The 17,769-nt window shown below is 35.8% G+C and overlaps 1 protein-coding gene across 2 annotated transcripts in view; it reads left to right on the plus strand.

Moving 5' to 3' along the window:
• Positions 1-485: 485 nt before the first annotated feature.
• The window catches only part of CWC27 (CWC27 spliceosome associated cyclophilin), a gene marked incomplete at both ends in the record, with an annotated part of 231,662 nt that continues 214,378 nt past the window's right edge, over positions 486-17,769 (plus strand). For both annotated transcript variants that reach the window (XM_080705514.1, XM_080705515.1), the window contains 2 exons: positions 486-527; positions 9,305-9,401. In XM_080705514.1, coding sequence (XP_080561640.1) covers positions 486-527; positions 9,305-9,401 — 139 coding nt within the window. The remainder of the gene's footprint in view (positions 528-9,304; positions 9,402-17,769) is intronic.

Here is a 17,769-nt window from a genome sequence, read left to right on the forward strand (position 1 = left end):
CCTGCAGGAGCGACGGAACCAAGGAGCTGCGGGTGCGGTTCTCGGGGGAGTCCTATTGCCGACACACATGGTCCAAACCATTACTGACAGATTCGGGGGGTGGTGAGCGCGACCTGTACACGCAAGAAGTGAAGTAAACACCGCTAGGATTTATAAGTTGATTTATCTGATATTATTTTAAATTTTATTAAATTAAATCAAGCTACTGGAGTCTTATGAACATTTTAGTTTCCCGGAGAATATGAGAATTCCCCCCAGTCAGGGTTAGCGGTGTTTCGGTCCAGGAGCAATATGGCGGCGTCCGTGAGGGGCTAGTGTTGGGGCTAGGTGGTGTTTGGTTTGGTGTCGCAGTTTTGCGTGATCTTTGACGCAGTGAAGCTTTCCTCGACTTCTTAAGTCATCGTGGACTGCTAGGCGGATAGTTACAGCAGTTGGTCGTCCGCTCGCATCTCCAACAAGGAGCGGAGTCCGGAGCTGTCATCAGGATGAGCAACATCTACATCCAGGAGCCTCCCACCAACGGGAAGGTGAGCGCCTCGCCTGAGTACCTGGACGCTTCAAGTGGGATTTCCTCAGTTAGGGGGGCTCAGAATCTTAAGATGGGAAGAGGCCACAGAGGTGTTGTCCTTTTCCCCGCATACAGACAGCGGTGCATCCAAAAGCTGAAGTTGCCACTCGTCAGTACCTACTTGAAAATCAAATACAGATTTCTGTAGCCACCAGCCTACTGGCCACATTTCCAGGCTTAACCCAACTCATGTGGGCAGGCGTCTTCTAGCGTCTCAGTTTTTGAAAGTGCGATTTTGAGTTTGATAAAGGCATCACATCATTTGGAGATCACCCATTCTCCATTCTTTCTACAGGCATTTATTGAACGCCTGCTAGGAAGCGACTGCTATACTACGGCGTTGGGAATACAGAGAGACGTATGGGTAGGATCTGGTTAACACCGAAGGGCTTGTAGTTTATAGTTTAGTTTGAGAGGTAGAAAGGTAAAGAAAAACTTAATGGTATGTGCAATAGAAGTACTTTTTAGAAAGGAGATTATGTTGGTATGGCAGTAACTGAGAAGTAAGCCACTGGGAATGTTAGGGAAAAGCATCGTGGAGGAGACATCTTTTAAGCGGGTCTTAAGGTGATTGTCAGTAAGAAAAAGTAGGGAACGTCACCACATTAGGATGGGAGACGATTTTCTGGTAGATTTTATAGCTAAGGTTTGCCATTTCCCATCCAACGTGTTCACGAACAGCCTGAGACAGAGGCTGTTCAGTTCCAGAGGAGTCAGTCGTGGAATGTGTCACTTGAATTCTCGAATTGAGACCTAGTGTGTATCACATATAAAATGTGATGAACTAGAATGATGGAGAAAATAGTGGTATTGGAAGTACATAGCTGAGGAACAGGGAGTGTAGCTCAGTGGTAGAGCATTTATTTAGCATGTGCAAGGACCTAGGTTCAGTCCCTAACACTGCAAAAAAAAAAAAAAAAAAGAAAAAGCATAGAGTTGAATTTAGATGAACTACGTGTATATGAAATAAAATTCTGTTGCATGTATATTTTGTTGTTGTTGTTGGTACTGGGGTTCCTGGAAGCCCTTCTACCTCCGGGCTACACTCCCAGACCTATTTTTACATTTTTATTTGGAAACAGGGTCTCCTAAGGCAGCGCGCGCAGCTGGCTTCGAACCTGCGCGATCCTCCTGTCTCAGCCTCCCAAGCGCGGGGATTACAAGCGTGCGCCACCACGCCCGGCTGTATTTTTTTTTTTTTTATCATAAGTCATTTGTACAACCTTTTATTCACTGATATTTGGTAATGTAATGAGGGCAATTTGAAAATAAAAACAAAAATGCTGTAATTTCTAGCAAAAATTTTGGTGGGTGTTTTGGGTAGAACAATGCTTTGAATTCTTTTTTTTTTTTTTAACTTTTCCTGAGTATTCTCTATTAGCATTATCTTAGTACAGTTTCCAAGGGAGTCCTGATGCTTTCATACGTGTGTAAACTCCCACCCCACCCTATTCTCCACTCCTACCCCACCCTACATTGATGTGAAAATGCAAAACACCATATCTTGTTTCCAAATGTTTTTTGAAGACAGTGTGAACCCCAGATGATAAACACTTGTAGAGATTGAATAGATTGTCCCTCTTGCCAGGCAAGGCCTTCACACATATTGTTCCTCTCTCTAGAAAGCCATTTATTCCTCCTCCAATATCAACCTTACCAAGGAAGATTTATCTTTTTTTTATGAAAGAGCAAACCTCAATCATGTCCTATATCCCAGCATTAACCTCCTTAGTTTTTTGTCTTCATATCTATTATTTATGTGTTTATCTACTTCCCTTCCCGCTATAGAATGCAAATACAATAGGGTCAGAGAGAAGCATCTAGAACAGTGCCTGACACATAGTAGAGGAGTTCACATATATATTGAAAGAATGAATGAATGAATGGATGGATGGATGAATTAATACTGTATTTCTCATAGCCTCTAAGAAATATTAAGCATCAGTGAGTTTGTAGTTATATTGCTGTTGACTAAGACCTACATTTACAGAGGATGATTTGACATTGTCATGTAGATAAAAAGCTTTAATGAGGATACATTTCTAATAGGAGACCACTCATTCAATAAATTTTTATTGAGCACTAATCAAATGTTAGGATCTATATTGGATTTTAGAGTCTCACTGGAAATAAAATCTAGCATCCCTATTATTTTGTGTGGTGGTCTTGGTACCATGGTTGCAGCTTACTGAAGTCTGTCCCTTACATGAATGACTCTGGGTCCAAAATTTTTTTAAATATTGGAGTTGGCTGAGGAGAGCCAGGTAATTCTGACCTCCTGTAGCCAGCATTCTTTTTTCTTTTTTCTTTTTTTTTTTATAAACTGCTTAAACAAAGCAAAGTGCAAGGAGGTCAGGAGTTAAGTTTAAGGTTACATACTAAGTTTTAGGAAAAGGCAGGCATGAGCTAGGTTTAGGGAGTAGCAGCCACAAACTTAAGCGTAGGGAGGGCAAAGTAAATATTTTCAGGGAGAATAAGATGTCCTCAAGGTCCACCTTTCAGTCCCATCTAGTCCAAGGAAGTTTATCTGCTTGTAGACAATTTCCACTTAGCATGTACTATGTACATGGCTAAGCCAGACCAAATTGGTGACCACATCACATGGGCTAAGAGGGCTCCCAATAATTTTGGAGTTAGTTGAGTCATCATATTATTCATTGATCCTATTATTCAAATAAATGTATAATTATTCAAATAGAAGTACAATTACAAATTCAGATAAATGTATAGTTACATATTGTGATGAATACTGTCTATCTTTTGAATAGAAATGGGTTGAAGGAAAACATAAGGTATGGCCCACCCAAGTTTTTCTCTTCAAACCATTTGACACTTTTCCAGCATTTGGATGATTGAGGACATTGAAATTTTAAACATCTATTCTGTTAACAGTATGGCAACAGTTTGGACTTGAAAATAATTTAAAGCAGTTATAAAGACAAATTACTGTCCAATGGTACATTAGGCATCAAAAGAATGCAGAAATATCTAGATAAGTGAGACAAAATTATTCCCTTCAAAGATCATAGTATCAACTTGGAAAATAATTAATACATAATTATTGGGAGCATTCTCAGACCACATGCAAAGGTGTTCATCCTGGACAGGCATAACCAGATATATAGTGCACAGTTAAGTTGGAATTGTGTGCATGCAGACAAGTTTCCAAGGAACTGATAAGCAAGCATGGACGTTGATGTGACTTCCCCATCTTACCCATTTCCCAGAAATGTTACCTTTCTTTCCTTAAGACTTTTCCATGAAGGTCTTGCTGCTTCTCCCTAGAGTCCTCTCTCTAAAGTTAACCCATGACTGCCTCTCCATAAGCTTAACCCATGACCTCCTTGCTGTTTAATTACTTTTTAGAAATGCTTTATTTAAACCCTTAATAAAAAAGGACACTGGCTAAAGGAAAGGCAGAAGTCTTTTTTTGCCTTCTCCCCAGCTACCCCATATCTCTAATAATAATTTTGTCTCTGAGTTGTTCATGCGAGAGACTTATAATCTCATCACAGCAGCATCTGTAGCACATGTTCAGCACCCATGATACCTGTGGTTGAACACTGGATGATCTCTGTCAGTATGCTATGCTTTTGCTGTGTTATGCTCTAACCTTAATGACTAAAGATGAAACATAGAAATATAGCACTTGATAGGAATTTTCTTGAACAGAAGATAATTGATCCATTGAAGATGAAATTGCTATATATTATAGTCATTTACTCTATGTTGTTAAGGTATTGTCTTATTTGGGAGCCTTAAGTAAAAAGACCCACTGAGGATTGACAAAGTAGTGGCTAAAAGAGGAAGGGACCACCTTCTTTATTAATTCAGTTGCTTATCAAGTGAAAAGAGTAAAAAGCTGAGTGAGCATGATGGTTCTACCAAATATGCGTTCTTGTTGCTACGTATAAATTGCCTGTGGATAAAACAAAACAAAAACACAAACCAAAAACTGTATAATAATAATGATTAGAATAATAATGGCTGTCAGTTTTTGAGTATTATTTCTGATGTATTATTGTAAATAGTCTGTATTAGTAGCTCATTTTGTCCTACAACAAACATGAAGATATTCTCTGTTTTTAAACTAGAAAATACAGTCACAAATATGATAGGTGTCATGCCACAGTAAGAACATAAGGGTAAGTGGAAGTGTCACTATTTGAAGTTGGACAGCTGGATTACAGAGTCTGTGGAGGGAGGGATGATATTCCTAAAGAACTAAAGAGCATTAGTATGTTCTTTAGAGCAGTGAATACTAAGCCAGTGCATACATACTTCAGAGGATGCACAAAACCATTAACGGGGTGTGGGGACAAATTCTACATCTGTTTGTATTTATGCTATCTTTTATTTGCTTAAATGCCATATTTTATGTATACAAAGAAATCATATAACTTAAATTACTCGTCCAGTCACTTTTTTTCTAAAGTGTATAGTACAGGAACATAGAGGAATGTTGAAGCCAACATTATACTAAGTGACAGAAGCCAGACACAAGGACACATGTGCATGTGTCTTTGCATGAATCAATGCATGATTCAGTTTTATATTTTTTTTGGGGGGGTGGATACTGAGGATTGAACTCAGAGGCATTTTATCTCCAAACTACACTCCCAGTTTTATTTTATTTTAATTTTTTTTTTTTTTTTGGTGGTACTGGGGTTCCTGGAAGCCCTTCTACCTCCGGGCTCCACTCCCAGACCTATTATTACATTTTTTTATTTGGAAACAGGGTCTCCTAAGCCAGCGCGCGCGGCTGGCTTCGAACCTGCGCGATCCTCCTGTCTCTGCCTCCCAAGCGCGGGGATTACAAGCGTGCGCCACCACGCCCGGCTATTTTATTTTAATTTGAAACAAAGTTTTGCTAGGTTGATGACTCACTACTTGTTGGAGCTGTCCTTGAACCTGCAGTCTCCTTGTCTCAGCCTCTCAAGTATTGGGATTACAGGCTTGTGCTACCACACATGCATGATTCATTTATATGCAATGTCAGTTTGGCAAATCCATACACCTAGAAAGTAGATTAGTGGTTACCAGGAGGTAGAAGGTAGGGGGAAAAAGAGAGTGACTAATAGTGGGTATAGGTTTTTTTTTTTAGAGTGATATGTTTTAGAATTAGTGGCAGTGATTGTGCAACTCAGTGCATATACTAAAAGTTGCTGAATTGTTTACTTTAAAAAGCTAAAATAGAGCCGGGCATGGTGGCGCACATTAGTAATCCCAGCATTTGGGAGGCTGAGACAGGAGGATCCGGGTTTGAGGCTAGCCTCAGGTACTTAGTGAGGCCCTCCACACTACCTTGTATGCATGTATGCCTCTGCCATCTTGTGCTCCATTAAGATGTATGACTACAGTGCACCAATAAGAAAAATTTTTTAAAAAGGAAACAAAATAAAGAATAAAAAATAGGGCTGGGGATGTAGCTCAGAGGTGTTAATTCCCAGTACCACAAAATACATAAATACATAAATTAAATAAATAAGTAAGTAAAATAGCCGGGCAAGGTGGCCTACACTTTTAATCCCAGTACTTGGGAGGCTGAGATAGGAGGATTGCAGGTTCATGGCCAACCTCAGGTACTTGTAAAGCCCTCTGCAACTTAGTGAGTTCCTGTTTCAAATAAAATAATAAAAAATAGAGCTTGGGGTGTAGCTTGGAGTTAGAATGCCCCCGAATTCAATCCCCTGTGCCACAAAAAAGGGTAAAATGTTTGATATGTGGATTTTATCTCAGTAAAATATTATAGAGTCAGTATACCATAGTAAATAAAATAATAATTATTTAAAAATACTGTATGTATGATACAGAATTCTTATTTTGTATTTTATAATATACATACTGGATCCATATACAATACTAAATGTATTTTAATATACATATTTTAGGTGTGACTTCCACGCCTTTATTCCCCCTCTGCCGTAACCTTTATTTATTTGCTTTACTGGGCATTGAACTGAAGAGTACTCTACCACTGAGTTGCATCCTTGACTCTCTTTATTTGTTGTCTTTTTATTTTTTCTCTTTTTATTTTTTTGTTATTAGGGACTGAACCCAGGGACATTCTACCTCCGAGCTACACTCAGCCATCTTCATATGTTATTTTGAAACAGGGTCTTGCTAAGTGTCGGATGGTCGCACCAAGCTGCCGAGACTGGCCTCAGACCCACAATCTTTCTATCACATCCTCCCAAATACTAGGATTAAAGATATGCACCTTCATGCCTGGCTATTTACTTCTTGTCAAGTTGTATAGGATGTTACTGAACTTGTGATCCTCCTGCTTTAGCCTCATAAGTATTTGGATTAAAGGCATGTGCCACTACACCTGGCTTTTTATTTTTTCTAACAAGTTTGCATACTTAAGAAAATTTGGAGATCATTACTTTAGATTACAAAGTAAAGAAGACATTTTTACTTTCTCCTTAATAACAGGTCTTTTTAACTGTAAGATTGTATATCAGGCCTCATGGGAAACCAGAAGATATTGCATAGTGTTGTTCCAGACACTCTCTGAGATAGAATTATCCAGTTTCTTTTGGGCATTGTTTCATGCCAAGCCATATTAGAAGGCCTTGCTCATGTTCAGCCAATATATGAGTGCTTTTGACATAGGCATTGGTTTCTGTTCCATTCACTTGTGACCAGGGCAACCCCAGGGATTTCTTTTGCGACGTATGGCATGAGTCTAGAGCTTGGAAGGCTATTTTTTTCCAGTATCATATGGAGAATATAGAGAAATTTTTAGAACAGTATGATAGAGGAAAAGTATATTCTCTTTTTAAAATTTCTTTTTGTGGTACCAGGGATGGAATCCAAGGGCATTCTGCCTCCAAGCTACACCCCAAGCTCTGTTTTTTATTCTTTATTTTTGAAACAGGGTCTCACTGAGTTGCAAAGGGCCTCACTAAGTAGCTGAGGCGGTCTGCAAACCGTGATTCTCCTGTCACAGCCTCCCAAATGCTGGGATTACAAGTGTGCACACCACGCCTGGCTAAAAATATATTCTTTACAGCCAGACAGCCTTTGAAGTATTTCATTCACTTCCATACTTTGAATAAAGATACTTTATATGAGTCTTTGTTTTATCATAAGTAAATTAGATTCATGATACCCATCTTATAGGTGAGAATTTGATGGTATAAGATATGTAAAATGTCTGGTATAAAAACTGTCACATAGGAGATCTACAACAAAAGTTCCTTTTTTTTGTAGAGGAACTGTAATGGATGGGAAAAAAATCTTGCTAGTTTGTATTTTTAAGAAAATTCTTGTATGTTTCTTTAAGGGTGAAAGAAACCATTTTAATATTTATCACAATGTGTATATTTTTACTTCTCTCACTCTCATCATAACTAAAGAGTAGTTTAAGAGAACTGTGTAGCATAAAAAAGCCCAACAAGATTTAATGAATTCATTACTGTTATAAAATTATGGCAGTATCATCTGGGCTTCTGAAACAGAAATTGAAAGGCAGCTGTAGGAAAAATGCAGTGGACAGGAAGGGAGAAGATTGAAATGCTAGTCTTGCTTTGCTATCAACAAGTGCAAGGCAGGGGCTTAATTGACTGGTTTTTAAGCTTCCTCCATTTCCAAAAAAGTGTATTTATAGAAACTAGGTACAGAAGTTTTAGAAAATTAAGTGTGAGTTCTATCTATGATGCCAACTCTCAAGATAATCAGTCATTTTTAAGTAGTCAACACTGTATCCTCTTACTAAGTACATTCTAGATGATTGTAGTGGCTACAAATTACTGACACTGATCAAGTTTGGTATTCTGGGAGGGGGACTAAAAATAACATTGGAGAAATTGGATTCCACAACTGTGCCAGAGTGTTCGAGTTTAAAGTAGAACTTTTTTGTTGTTGTTATTTGTGGTTATTAATAAGCTGTTTCTTCCTATGTTCTCAGTGGGGGTTCTTGTTGCAAAACCTTTGGCTCCAACAAGGAATAACCACTGTCATAAGCTGGTGAAAAGGAGTCTATTTGCCGGGCGTGGTGGCGCATGCTTGTAATCCCTGCGCTTGGGAGGCGGAGACAGGAGGATTGCACAGGTTCGAAGCCAGCTGCGCTTGCTTAAGAGACCCTGTTTCCAAATAAAAAATATAAAATAGGCTTGGGAGTGTAGCCCAGAGGTAGAAGGGTTTCCAGGAACCCCAGTATCACCACCACCCAAAAAAAAAAAAAAAAAAGAAAAAAAGGGAGTCTATTTACTGTAAATGGCAACTTTCGGAATATGCCATTTTAGTGACATTCCATCAGAATTAGATTAAGAATATTTATTTTAAACTAGGAATAGCAAATGAAAACGTAGAGCAAAACTATAATTGTAAGTAATTATAAAATTACCTTTTAGTGTCATAACTTAATGGGTTTGTTGTTTTAAATTTCTTAATTTACTACACCAATTTTATTAAAAGTAATGCAACAAAAAATCTTAATTATAGCAAGTTTTCATTGTGGGCTTTTAAATGCATGAGTTTTTTTCTGTGATTAACTAACTATATACTATTTTTTTCTTAAATTCTCAATTTTTACAGAAAATGATATCTTGAAAGATTTGAATGTATCATGATCTATACTACATATTTAACATTTTTTGAGTAAAAAAATCAAGCCAAGCAGTTTCTATTATTTTTTATAAAACTGAAAATTCCTTGATGAACACAAGTTGAACAGTGATTCAACTAATTATCAATCAAAATGATAACGATATAATATCTTTTCTACAGGTTTTATTGAAAACAACAGCTGGAGATATTGACATAGAGTTGTGGTCAAAAGAAGCACCTAAAGCTTGCAGAAATTTCGTTCAGCTTTGTTTGGAAGGTAATTATAACTCTTGAATTTTATTTTACATAAGAAAAATTTGGTTAATTTAAATATAAACTTCAGTGTATTTTTTATACTGAAATCTGGTGTTGATGGTTATGAATAGCGGCTGTTGATGTTTTGAATTGTGTCAGGAAAATAAGTTTCTCCAAACTATATCGTTTTGACAAGGAAATTTATCTTAAATAATATACTGATTATTTTTGGTCACCTTTGCTATCTTTTTTTTCTATTTCATTTTCTTAACACAGGTATTCCTTGAGATTGCTTTCTTTTATTTTTTTTTTTCTTTTTATTTTTTGTGGTACTGGTGATTGAATCCATTCTACCTCTTAGCCATACCCCAACCTTAATTTTCATTTTGAAACAGGGTCTCACTAAGTTGCAGCTGGCCTTAGTTGCTAAGGCTGGCTGTGAACCTGTGATCTTCCTGTCTCAGCCTCCCAAGTACCAGGATTATAAACATGTGCCGCCATGCCCAGCTCGGATTTCCTGAGTTCTCTATTCCCGTCACTCTTCTGTTGTTACTTTTGTGCAAGTAACTATCACAATTAAAATTTCTTCCATTTTTTCTCTTCTTACTACTCATTTATCCAATTATGTAGGGGATTTTTTTTTCTGGAAATATCTTTCTTATCTTTATTTTTTGTAATATGCATTTATTGTTGCATTATAGTCTAACATCTTAAGATAAATCATGTTGACAGTGGCATACATGCACACAGCACTTGTTGCCCCTTCCTCACCTTTCCATCTCTTCCCCCTCCCTATACAGAGTACTGATATTGACTTTGGTATTTTCACATATATACACTTAGTCGATGGTAGTAGTTTTATTAATGAACTTCATTCTTTCCCCTTCCCTTGCCTTAGACCTCCTTCCTGGCTCCACTGAGGTTTCTCCTCCATTATCTGGAGTCCTTCTAGTATCCCAATTATTCTCTAGCTTCCCCATATTAGAGAAAGCATATGACCCTTCACCTTCTGTGATTGGCTAATATCACTTACCATAATGTTCTCCACGTCCTTCCATTTCCTTGCAAATGGCATAATTTTGTTCTTCTTTATTGCTGAGTAGAATTCCATTCAGTGTATATCCTGTAATTTTGTAATGCATTTCTCTGTTGATGGACACTTAAGTTGGTTCCATAATTTGGCTATTGTGAATTGTGCTGTTATGGACATGGATAGAATATATTGCTGTAGTTCTGTGATTTGGGCCCCTTTGGAAAGATACCCAGAAGTGGTATAGCTGGATCATATGGTGGATCTAGTCCCAGTTTTCTGAGGAATCTCCACACAGATATCTGTAGTGGATGAACTAATTTGCAATCCCACCAACAGTATAGAAGAGTTCCAGTTTCCTCACATTCTCAGTAACATTTATTGTTGTTGACTTCTTGATCATTGCCATTCTGATTGAGGTTAGATGAAATCTCAGTGTAGTTTTGATTTATATCTATCTCTCTTTTGCTAATGATGTTGAACATTTTTTCATGTACCTGTTGGCCACTTGTATCTTTTCTTTAGTGAAATGTCTATTCAATTCAGTTGCCCATTTTTATTTATTTCTTTTTTAGTGTAAAGCCTTTTAAGTTCTTTGTATATTCTAGATATTAGTCCTCTATCAGAGGGATAGCTGGAAAAGATCATCTCCCATTTTGTAGGCTTTCTATGTAGACTCTTGATAGTTTTTGATGAAAACTTTTTAGTTTAATGCTATCCCACTTATTCTCGTTTTAATTTCCTGAGCTTTGGTGTTCTTGTTGAGGAAGTTTCTACCTGTACCTACATTTGGACTGTTGGACCTATACCCTCCTCTAGTAGCTTTACAGTCTCTTGTCTAGCTTCCATGTCTTTGCTTCATCTTGAGTTGACTCCCGTGCAAGATGAAAGGTAAGGATTTAGTTCAATTTTTTTTTAACAAGTAGATAATCAGTTTTCCCAACACCATTTTTTGAACAGGCTGCCTTTCTCCAATGTATGTGTCTGGCAACTTTGTCGAAAATCAGTTGGCTATAAGTGTGTGGATTTATTTCTATTTCTGTATCTTCTATTTTGTTCCATTGATCTATGTCTGTTTTTGTTCCAATTCCATGCTGTTTTTATTCCTATAGTTCTGTATTATAATTTGAAGTCAGGTACTGTGATGCTCCCTGCCATAGTTCTTATTGCTGAGAATTGCTTTGAATATTCTGGGTCTTTTTGTTTCTCCATATGAAATTTATGACTGATTTTTCTAGGTCTGTGAATGACATTTTTATTTTGATACTGATTGCATTGATACTAGATCATTTTTGGTAAATGGTTGGTAATATTTCTTCTATCAAAGAGCAAGCAAGATCTTTACATCTTCTAGGATCTTCCTCAATTTATATCTTTAATGTTTTATAATTTTTATTGTAGAGTTCTTTTACCTCCATTATTTCAGGTATTTTGTTGGTTTTGAGGTTATTGTGAGTGGAATTGTTTTCTGCATTTTTTTCTCAGTGGATTCTTGATTGGCATATAGAAAAGCTACTGATTTTTTTTTTTGTTTTTTGTTTATTTCTTTTGGTACTGAATATAGAACCCAGGGGCATTCTACCTCTAAGCTGTTACACTCTCAGCCCTATGTTTTATTCTTTATTTTGAAACAGGGTCTCACTGAGTTGCAAGGGGCCTCACTAACTAGCCTAGGTTGGCCGAGAACTGAGATCCTCCTGTCTCAGCCTCCCAAATGCTGGAATTACAAACATGTGCAACCATGCCTGGCTCAAGCTACTGTTGTTTTGTTTTGTTTTGTTTTGTTTTTTTCCCCAGTAAATTTTGTATCCTATTACTTGGCTGAATTTGTTAATCAGCTCTAGTAGTCTTTTGGTTGACTTTTTTGGGTCTTCTAAGTATAGGATTGTATCATCTACAAAAAAGATAATTTTAATTCTTTTTTTTCTATCTGAATTCCTTTGATATCCTCTTGTTTTATTGTTCTGGCAAGAGCCAGGAAGACTATATTGAAAAGGAGTGCTGATATTGTGCATCTTTGTCTTGTTTCTGATTTTAAAGGGAATCCCCATGGTTTTTCCTCATTCAATATGATTGTGGCTTTGGGTTTATTTTATATTGCCTTAATGATGTGGAGGTACATTTCTTCCATTCTGATATCCTGCAGTGTTTTTAACATAAATGAGTGTTAGGTTTTGTTAAATACTTTTACAGGGTCTATTGAGATGATCACGTTTTTGTCCTTAGTTCTATTTATGTGGTGAATAACATATATTGATTTGTATATGTTGAGCCAGCCTTGCTTTCCTTAGATAAAATCAACTTGTTCATGGTGCACAATTTTCTTGATGTGGTTTTGAATGCAAATGGCTAATATTTTGTTTAGATTTTTTTACATCGATTCAACAATGATACTGGTCTGTAATTTTCTTTTCTTGAAGTATTTTTATTTGGTTTGATATTCAATCTCCTCATAGGAGCTTGAAAGAATTCCATGTCTTTTGAGTTCATGGAATAACTTGTGAAGTATTGGGTTTAGTTCTTCTGTAAAGGTTTTGTAGAATTCAGCTGGATTGGAACCTCGGCTTTTCTTTGCTGGCAGGCTTTTTATTGCTCTTTCTATCTCTTTGCTTGTAATTGGTCAGTTTAGGTTTTCTATATCTTCTTGGTTCAATTTAGGTAGGTCATATGTGTCTAGAAATCTGTTGATTTATTCTATGTTTTCCAGTTTATTGGAATATAAATTTTCAAAATAGGTTCTGATGATCCTCTGGATTTCCCTCCTGTCTTTGGTGATGTCTCCTTTTTCATTTCTGGTTTTAATAATTTGAATTGATTCTCTTTCTTTTGGTTAAGTTGGCTAGGGATGTGTCAATCTTGTTAATCTTTTGGAGGAGCCAGCTTTTCGTTTGTTGATTTTTTTGTGTGTGATTTTTTTGTTGTTGTTCTTCTCCAGATTGCCCTGACCTTCACCTTTATCTTTCTGCCTTTTATCCTTAGTTTCTGTTTCTTCTGTTTATTGATATATTTGAATCCTCAGGCAGCTTGCCTTCTTACCTTTCTAGCTTTATTTCTCATTGTATTAACCACATGGTTTCAGTCAACCGTTACCTTGAATATTTCCTTCTTATGTCCCTTTTCATACATATCCTCATTCTTTCACTTATTATTAGTTCACTTATTTTTTGATTTTCTTGTCCACTTTTAAGTCTATTTTTTTTTTTTTACTATCAGTTTAAAATTCTTCAAAGCTTTCCATGTAGCATTCATTGATGTCATTATGCATGTCTCTGAGTTTTTTAGATTTGAGTCGTAGTGGCAATTTTTTTTTTAACTTTGAGAAATTTTATATCTGCTTGAGTGGTTCTCCTTTAAAATATTCTGCATGGAACTAAACATTTCAAACATTTTTAGAGCTGCTTCTTATTGGCTACTAGAGTACTTTGGAATGGTGGTTTTTGGTGGTACTAGGTATTGAAACCAAAGGTGTTCTGCATCTGAGCTATACAACCAGATCTTTAATTTTTATTTTGAAACAGAGTCTTGCTAAGTTACCACATCCTTGCCTTGAACCTGCAGTCCTCCTATCTCAGCTTCCCAAGTACTGGGATTCTAGGCCTGTAATACCACACCCAGCTACATATGCATTAAATATCTTCGTTGTTGGCAATTTTATTAAGGGTATCAGAAAACAGCATTTTGGTTCAGAAACCAGAAATAAAAGTGAATTCACAGTATCCAGTAGTAGGTTATCATGTGAACTTCCCAAATAGATTGGTAACTAAAGAAATTAAAAACATATACACACACATGCCAACACACACACACACACACACACACACACACACACACACACACACCAATAAAAACACCAGGCAAAGGGTGGGGGAAAGAGAATGAACATCTGTAAAAGCCATTATTAATAATTGCTATGGCAGGCAGGAAGGAAATAGAGTCAGACAGGTAGTTTAGTTAGAGAAGCTTCAAGTAACTATCAACAAAGCTAAGAAACACAGGAGACAGTAGAGTCAGACTTGTTTCTGGTAAGAAGTTTTGAAGAATAAAAAGCTCAAATTTTACAGGAGGAGAGTGAAATTACAAAAACATTAGGAAGAATGAATAGTAAATTGCAAAACATGATCAGGTGAATGGAAGAAACAGAAAATATCTGGATATAATATGACAATGAAAAAATAGGTTTTTTAAGTCAGTTGATGAAGTTCAATTATAGTAAAAAACAGTATTCTCTAATTTATAAAAAGAAGGAAAAGGAAAAAATAATAGAAAAGTAATAAGAAAAATAACCAGAACAATTCTGTTCAGCAAGTAAAGACTGAATTATTATTGGAAAAGCTAACAAGAACCCTAAAACTGATTTATACAGATATACATAAGTGAGTAAAATCAAGGTTTAAAAGATAAAAATCAGAAAATCTGATTTTAATTCTTTGATTCTATAATTTAAATAAGTTGCTGACTCTATGATTTAAATAAGTCACCGGATGTGGTGGCACATGCTTATAATCTTGTTACTTGGGAGGCTGAGACAGGAAGATCGTGGGTTCATGGCCAGCCTTAGCAACTTGTGAGGCCCTCTGCAACTTAGTGAGACCCTATATCAAAGTAAGGAATAAAATAGGACTGGGGATGTAGATGGGAGGTAGAATACCCCTGAGTTCAATCTCTAGTACCACAAATATAAATAAATAAATAATAAATGAGTCATAAAGTTTCTATATCTTGTAACACTCAAATTAATATGTGTGTGTATATGTATGTATGTATATATATATATATATATATATATATATATATATATATATCATGGTTTCTTGATTTAACCAAAAATGGCATACACAATTAAAGAGGTCACAGACTGTACAAAATCAAAAACGAAAAAAAAAAAAATTCTACACTTACAGACACTTAGTCTTGGACTTAATGTCTCTTTACTATATTTGGTAAACATTTTAAATGGGTATAGTTGGGAGTGGTAGTGCATGCCTGTAATTAAGTACTTGGGAGGCTGAGACAAGAGGATATGCTGACTTAGCAAGGCCATATTTCAAAATTAAAAATTAAAAAAAGGTCTAGGTTGTAACTTGGAGGTAGAATGGCCCTAGGTTCAATCCCTAATACCAACCCATAAACCAACCAACAAACAAGTAATTGAGTATATGACCAATATTGAAAGTAGAGTACAAGACTAGAGATGTAGCTCAGTAGTAGAGTACTTCTCAAGTGTGCAAGAGGCCCTGAATTCAATCCCCATACTGCAAAATAAATAAATAAATAAATAATAAATGAGTAAATAACAACATTATTATAAGGGATGGAAAGGGAAGCTTGTTAGCTTTGGCAATTTCATTAGTTCCTCCGAAATGTGAAAAAGGAGTAAATTAATATATGCAAATATTCTTCTTTTCACCACTATTTTACTTTAACTTTTTCTCTCATACTTTATCTTTCATCAGCTATCTTTTATCTCCTATCTCCTCTAACAATAGTTTAAAATTCTTTAGAAGTAATAAATATAAGCATTACTATGCTTCAAATTATATAATTTTTTATAAAACTAAAATATTAGTTTAAAAAATACCAGAGAGGCTAAAGTAAATAAGGAAGACTGATGATAAAAGTTTTGAGTTTTAGATAAAAGTTCAGTCATAATGATATGCAAAATCAAACATAAAACAAGATTCTGTAAGGAAAAACAAATGTAACTAATATTAAAATACAAATATAAATTCCTGTATATTCTTGGACTGGAAATATAATTAGTCAAAGTATATCTCAATACCCATGCATTGGACAGCCAGAAATAAAAAACTCTAATGAGAAATAGTAGACTCAAAGTACTTAGATACTAACTTTGTTTCAGATTTGATATATATATAAATATATATATATAATATAATATATATGATATAAATTATATATATATTATATATATATATTTATTTATTTATTTTTTTGTGGTACTAGGGATTGAACCCAGGGTCATTCTGCCTCTGAGCTAGCCCCCTTCCAGCCCTACTTTATTATTATTTTGAAACAGGATCTCACTAGGTTGCTGAGAGTCTTGTTGTTTTCTGAGGTTTTCTTCCAAACTGCTGTCCTCTTGTTTCATCCTCCTACAAATGTGCACCACCATATCTGGCTTTAAATTTTCTTTTTTAGTAGTAGAGAACATTCAGTAGGAATTTTGAACATGCATAATGAAATAATGAAACTTCCTTCTTCAAATACTTATTTTATTAAGATGATGCATAAAAGTTTAATCAAATAAAATAAACATTAGAGGTTACAAAATCGAATATAGCACATGGTATGCTATAATGACCACTGTAAATTCAAAGCTTAACAGCAATTATAAATAAGCTATAAGGAAATAGAAATAGTAGATATGAAAAATTTGTGGAAATTGGAAATTCCAGTCATGATAGAGTAAAAAATTATGGTACAGAGATTATAAAAAATTCACCCTTATATATACAACATTATAACTTTATGTCCAACAAAATTATGATTGGTAAACTTATAAAGAAAATCTTAATGTAAGTTGTCATTATGAAAGACTTATTGAAAGTAGGGAAAAAGGAATTGGATGGCTTAATTTTAAATTTTGAAAACACACAGTAATAAAGACCTCTATCATATCTCCCTTCCCTCACCATGTAGTATGTGTACCAGTATTGGGGAAGAGGTTTCAAAATGTATTAATGTACCAGTATTGAGAAAGATTTCCAATTAAAAAAAAATATCTTTGGTAGTAAAGAAAGTCAGGAGCTTCAGGAAAAAGGGCCTTTTCACATTTCTAAAGAGAGACAAAGTTCCTCAAGAAAAAGGGCCTTTTTACATCTTTAAAGAGAGGAAAGGTTCCTCAAGGAGGTGAGGAAATCCCAGATCCTGGAGAAGCAACTTAACACATTTTGGAGTGTAACAAAAGGTGTGGGGGTCTGTTATGGAGACCAAACTGCCCCTCCCTGCCTCAGAGGGGGCGGATGTGGTTGGGTTGGAGACAGAGAGGGATACCTGGGCTAGAGATAGGGCAGCACATCTACATATCAAAGGACCTGCCCAGATCTGGTCTGGTTGCCTATAAGAATGCTCCACATGTTGTATCTTTGGTGAATTCATTAGAACCACCCCACCTCCTACCAAAATGGCAGGGCACTTTATCTTATGTATTTCTATATTTTTAATAAACTTTTAAATCTTCAGCAAGAGTCCGGGCTAATGAGTATTTACCTTTAGCTCAAGATAAGAACCCGCCTTTTTTTTTTTTAAATCTTTTTATCTTTTTGTGGTTTGAGGGAAATTGTGTCAGGGACCCTAACAGGGATCACCGGGGACAGTTTCCTCAAACCGTAACAATATG

This window comes from Muscardinus avellanarius (genome assembly GCF_963383645.1).
Source record: "Muscardinus avellanarius genome assembly, chromosome: 1".
Classification (NCBI taxonomy): Eukaryota; Metazoa; Chordata; class Mammalia; order Rodentia; family Gliridae; genus Muscardinus; species Muscardinus avellanarius.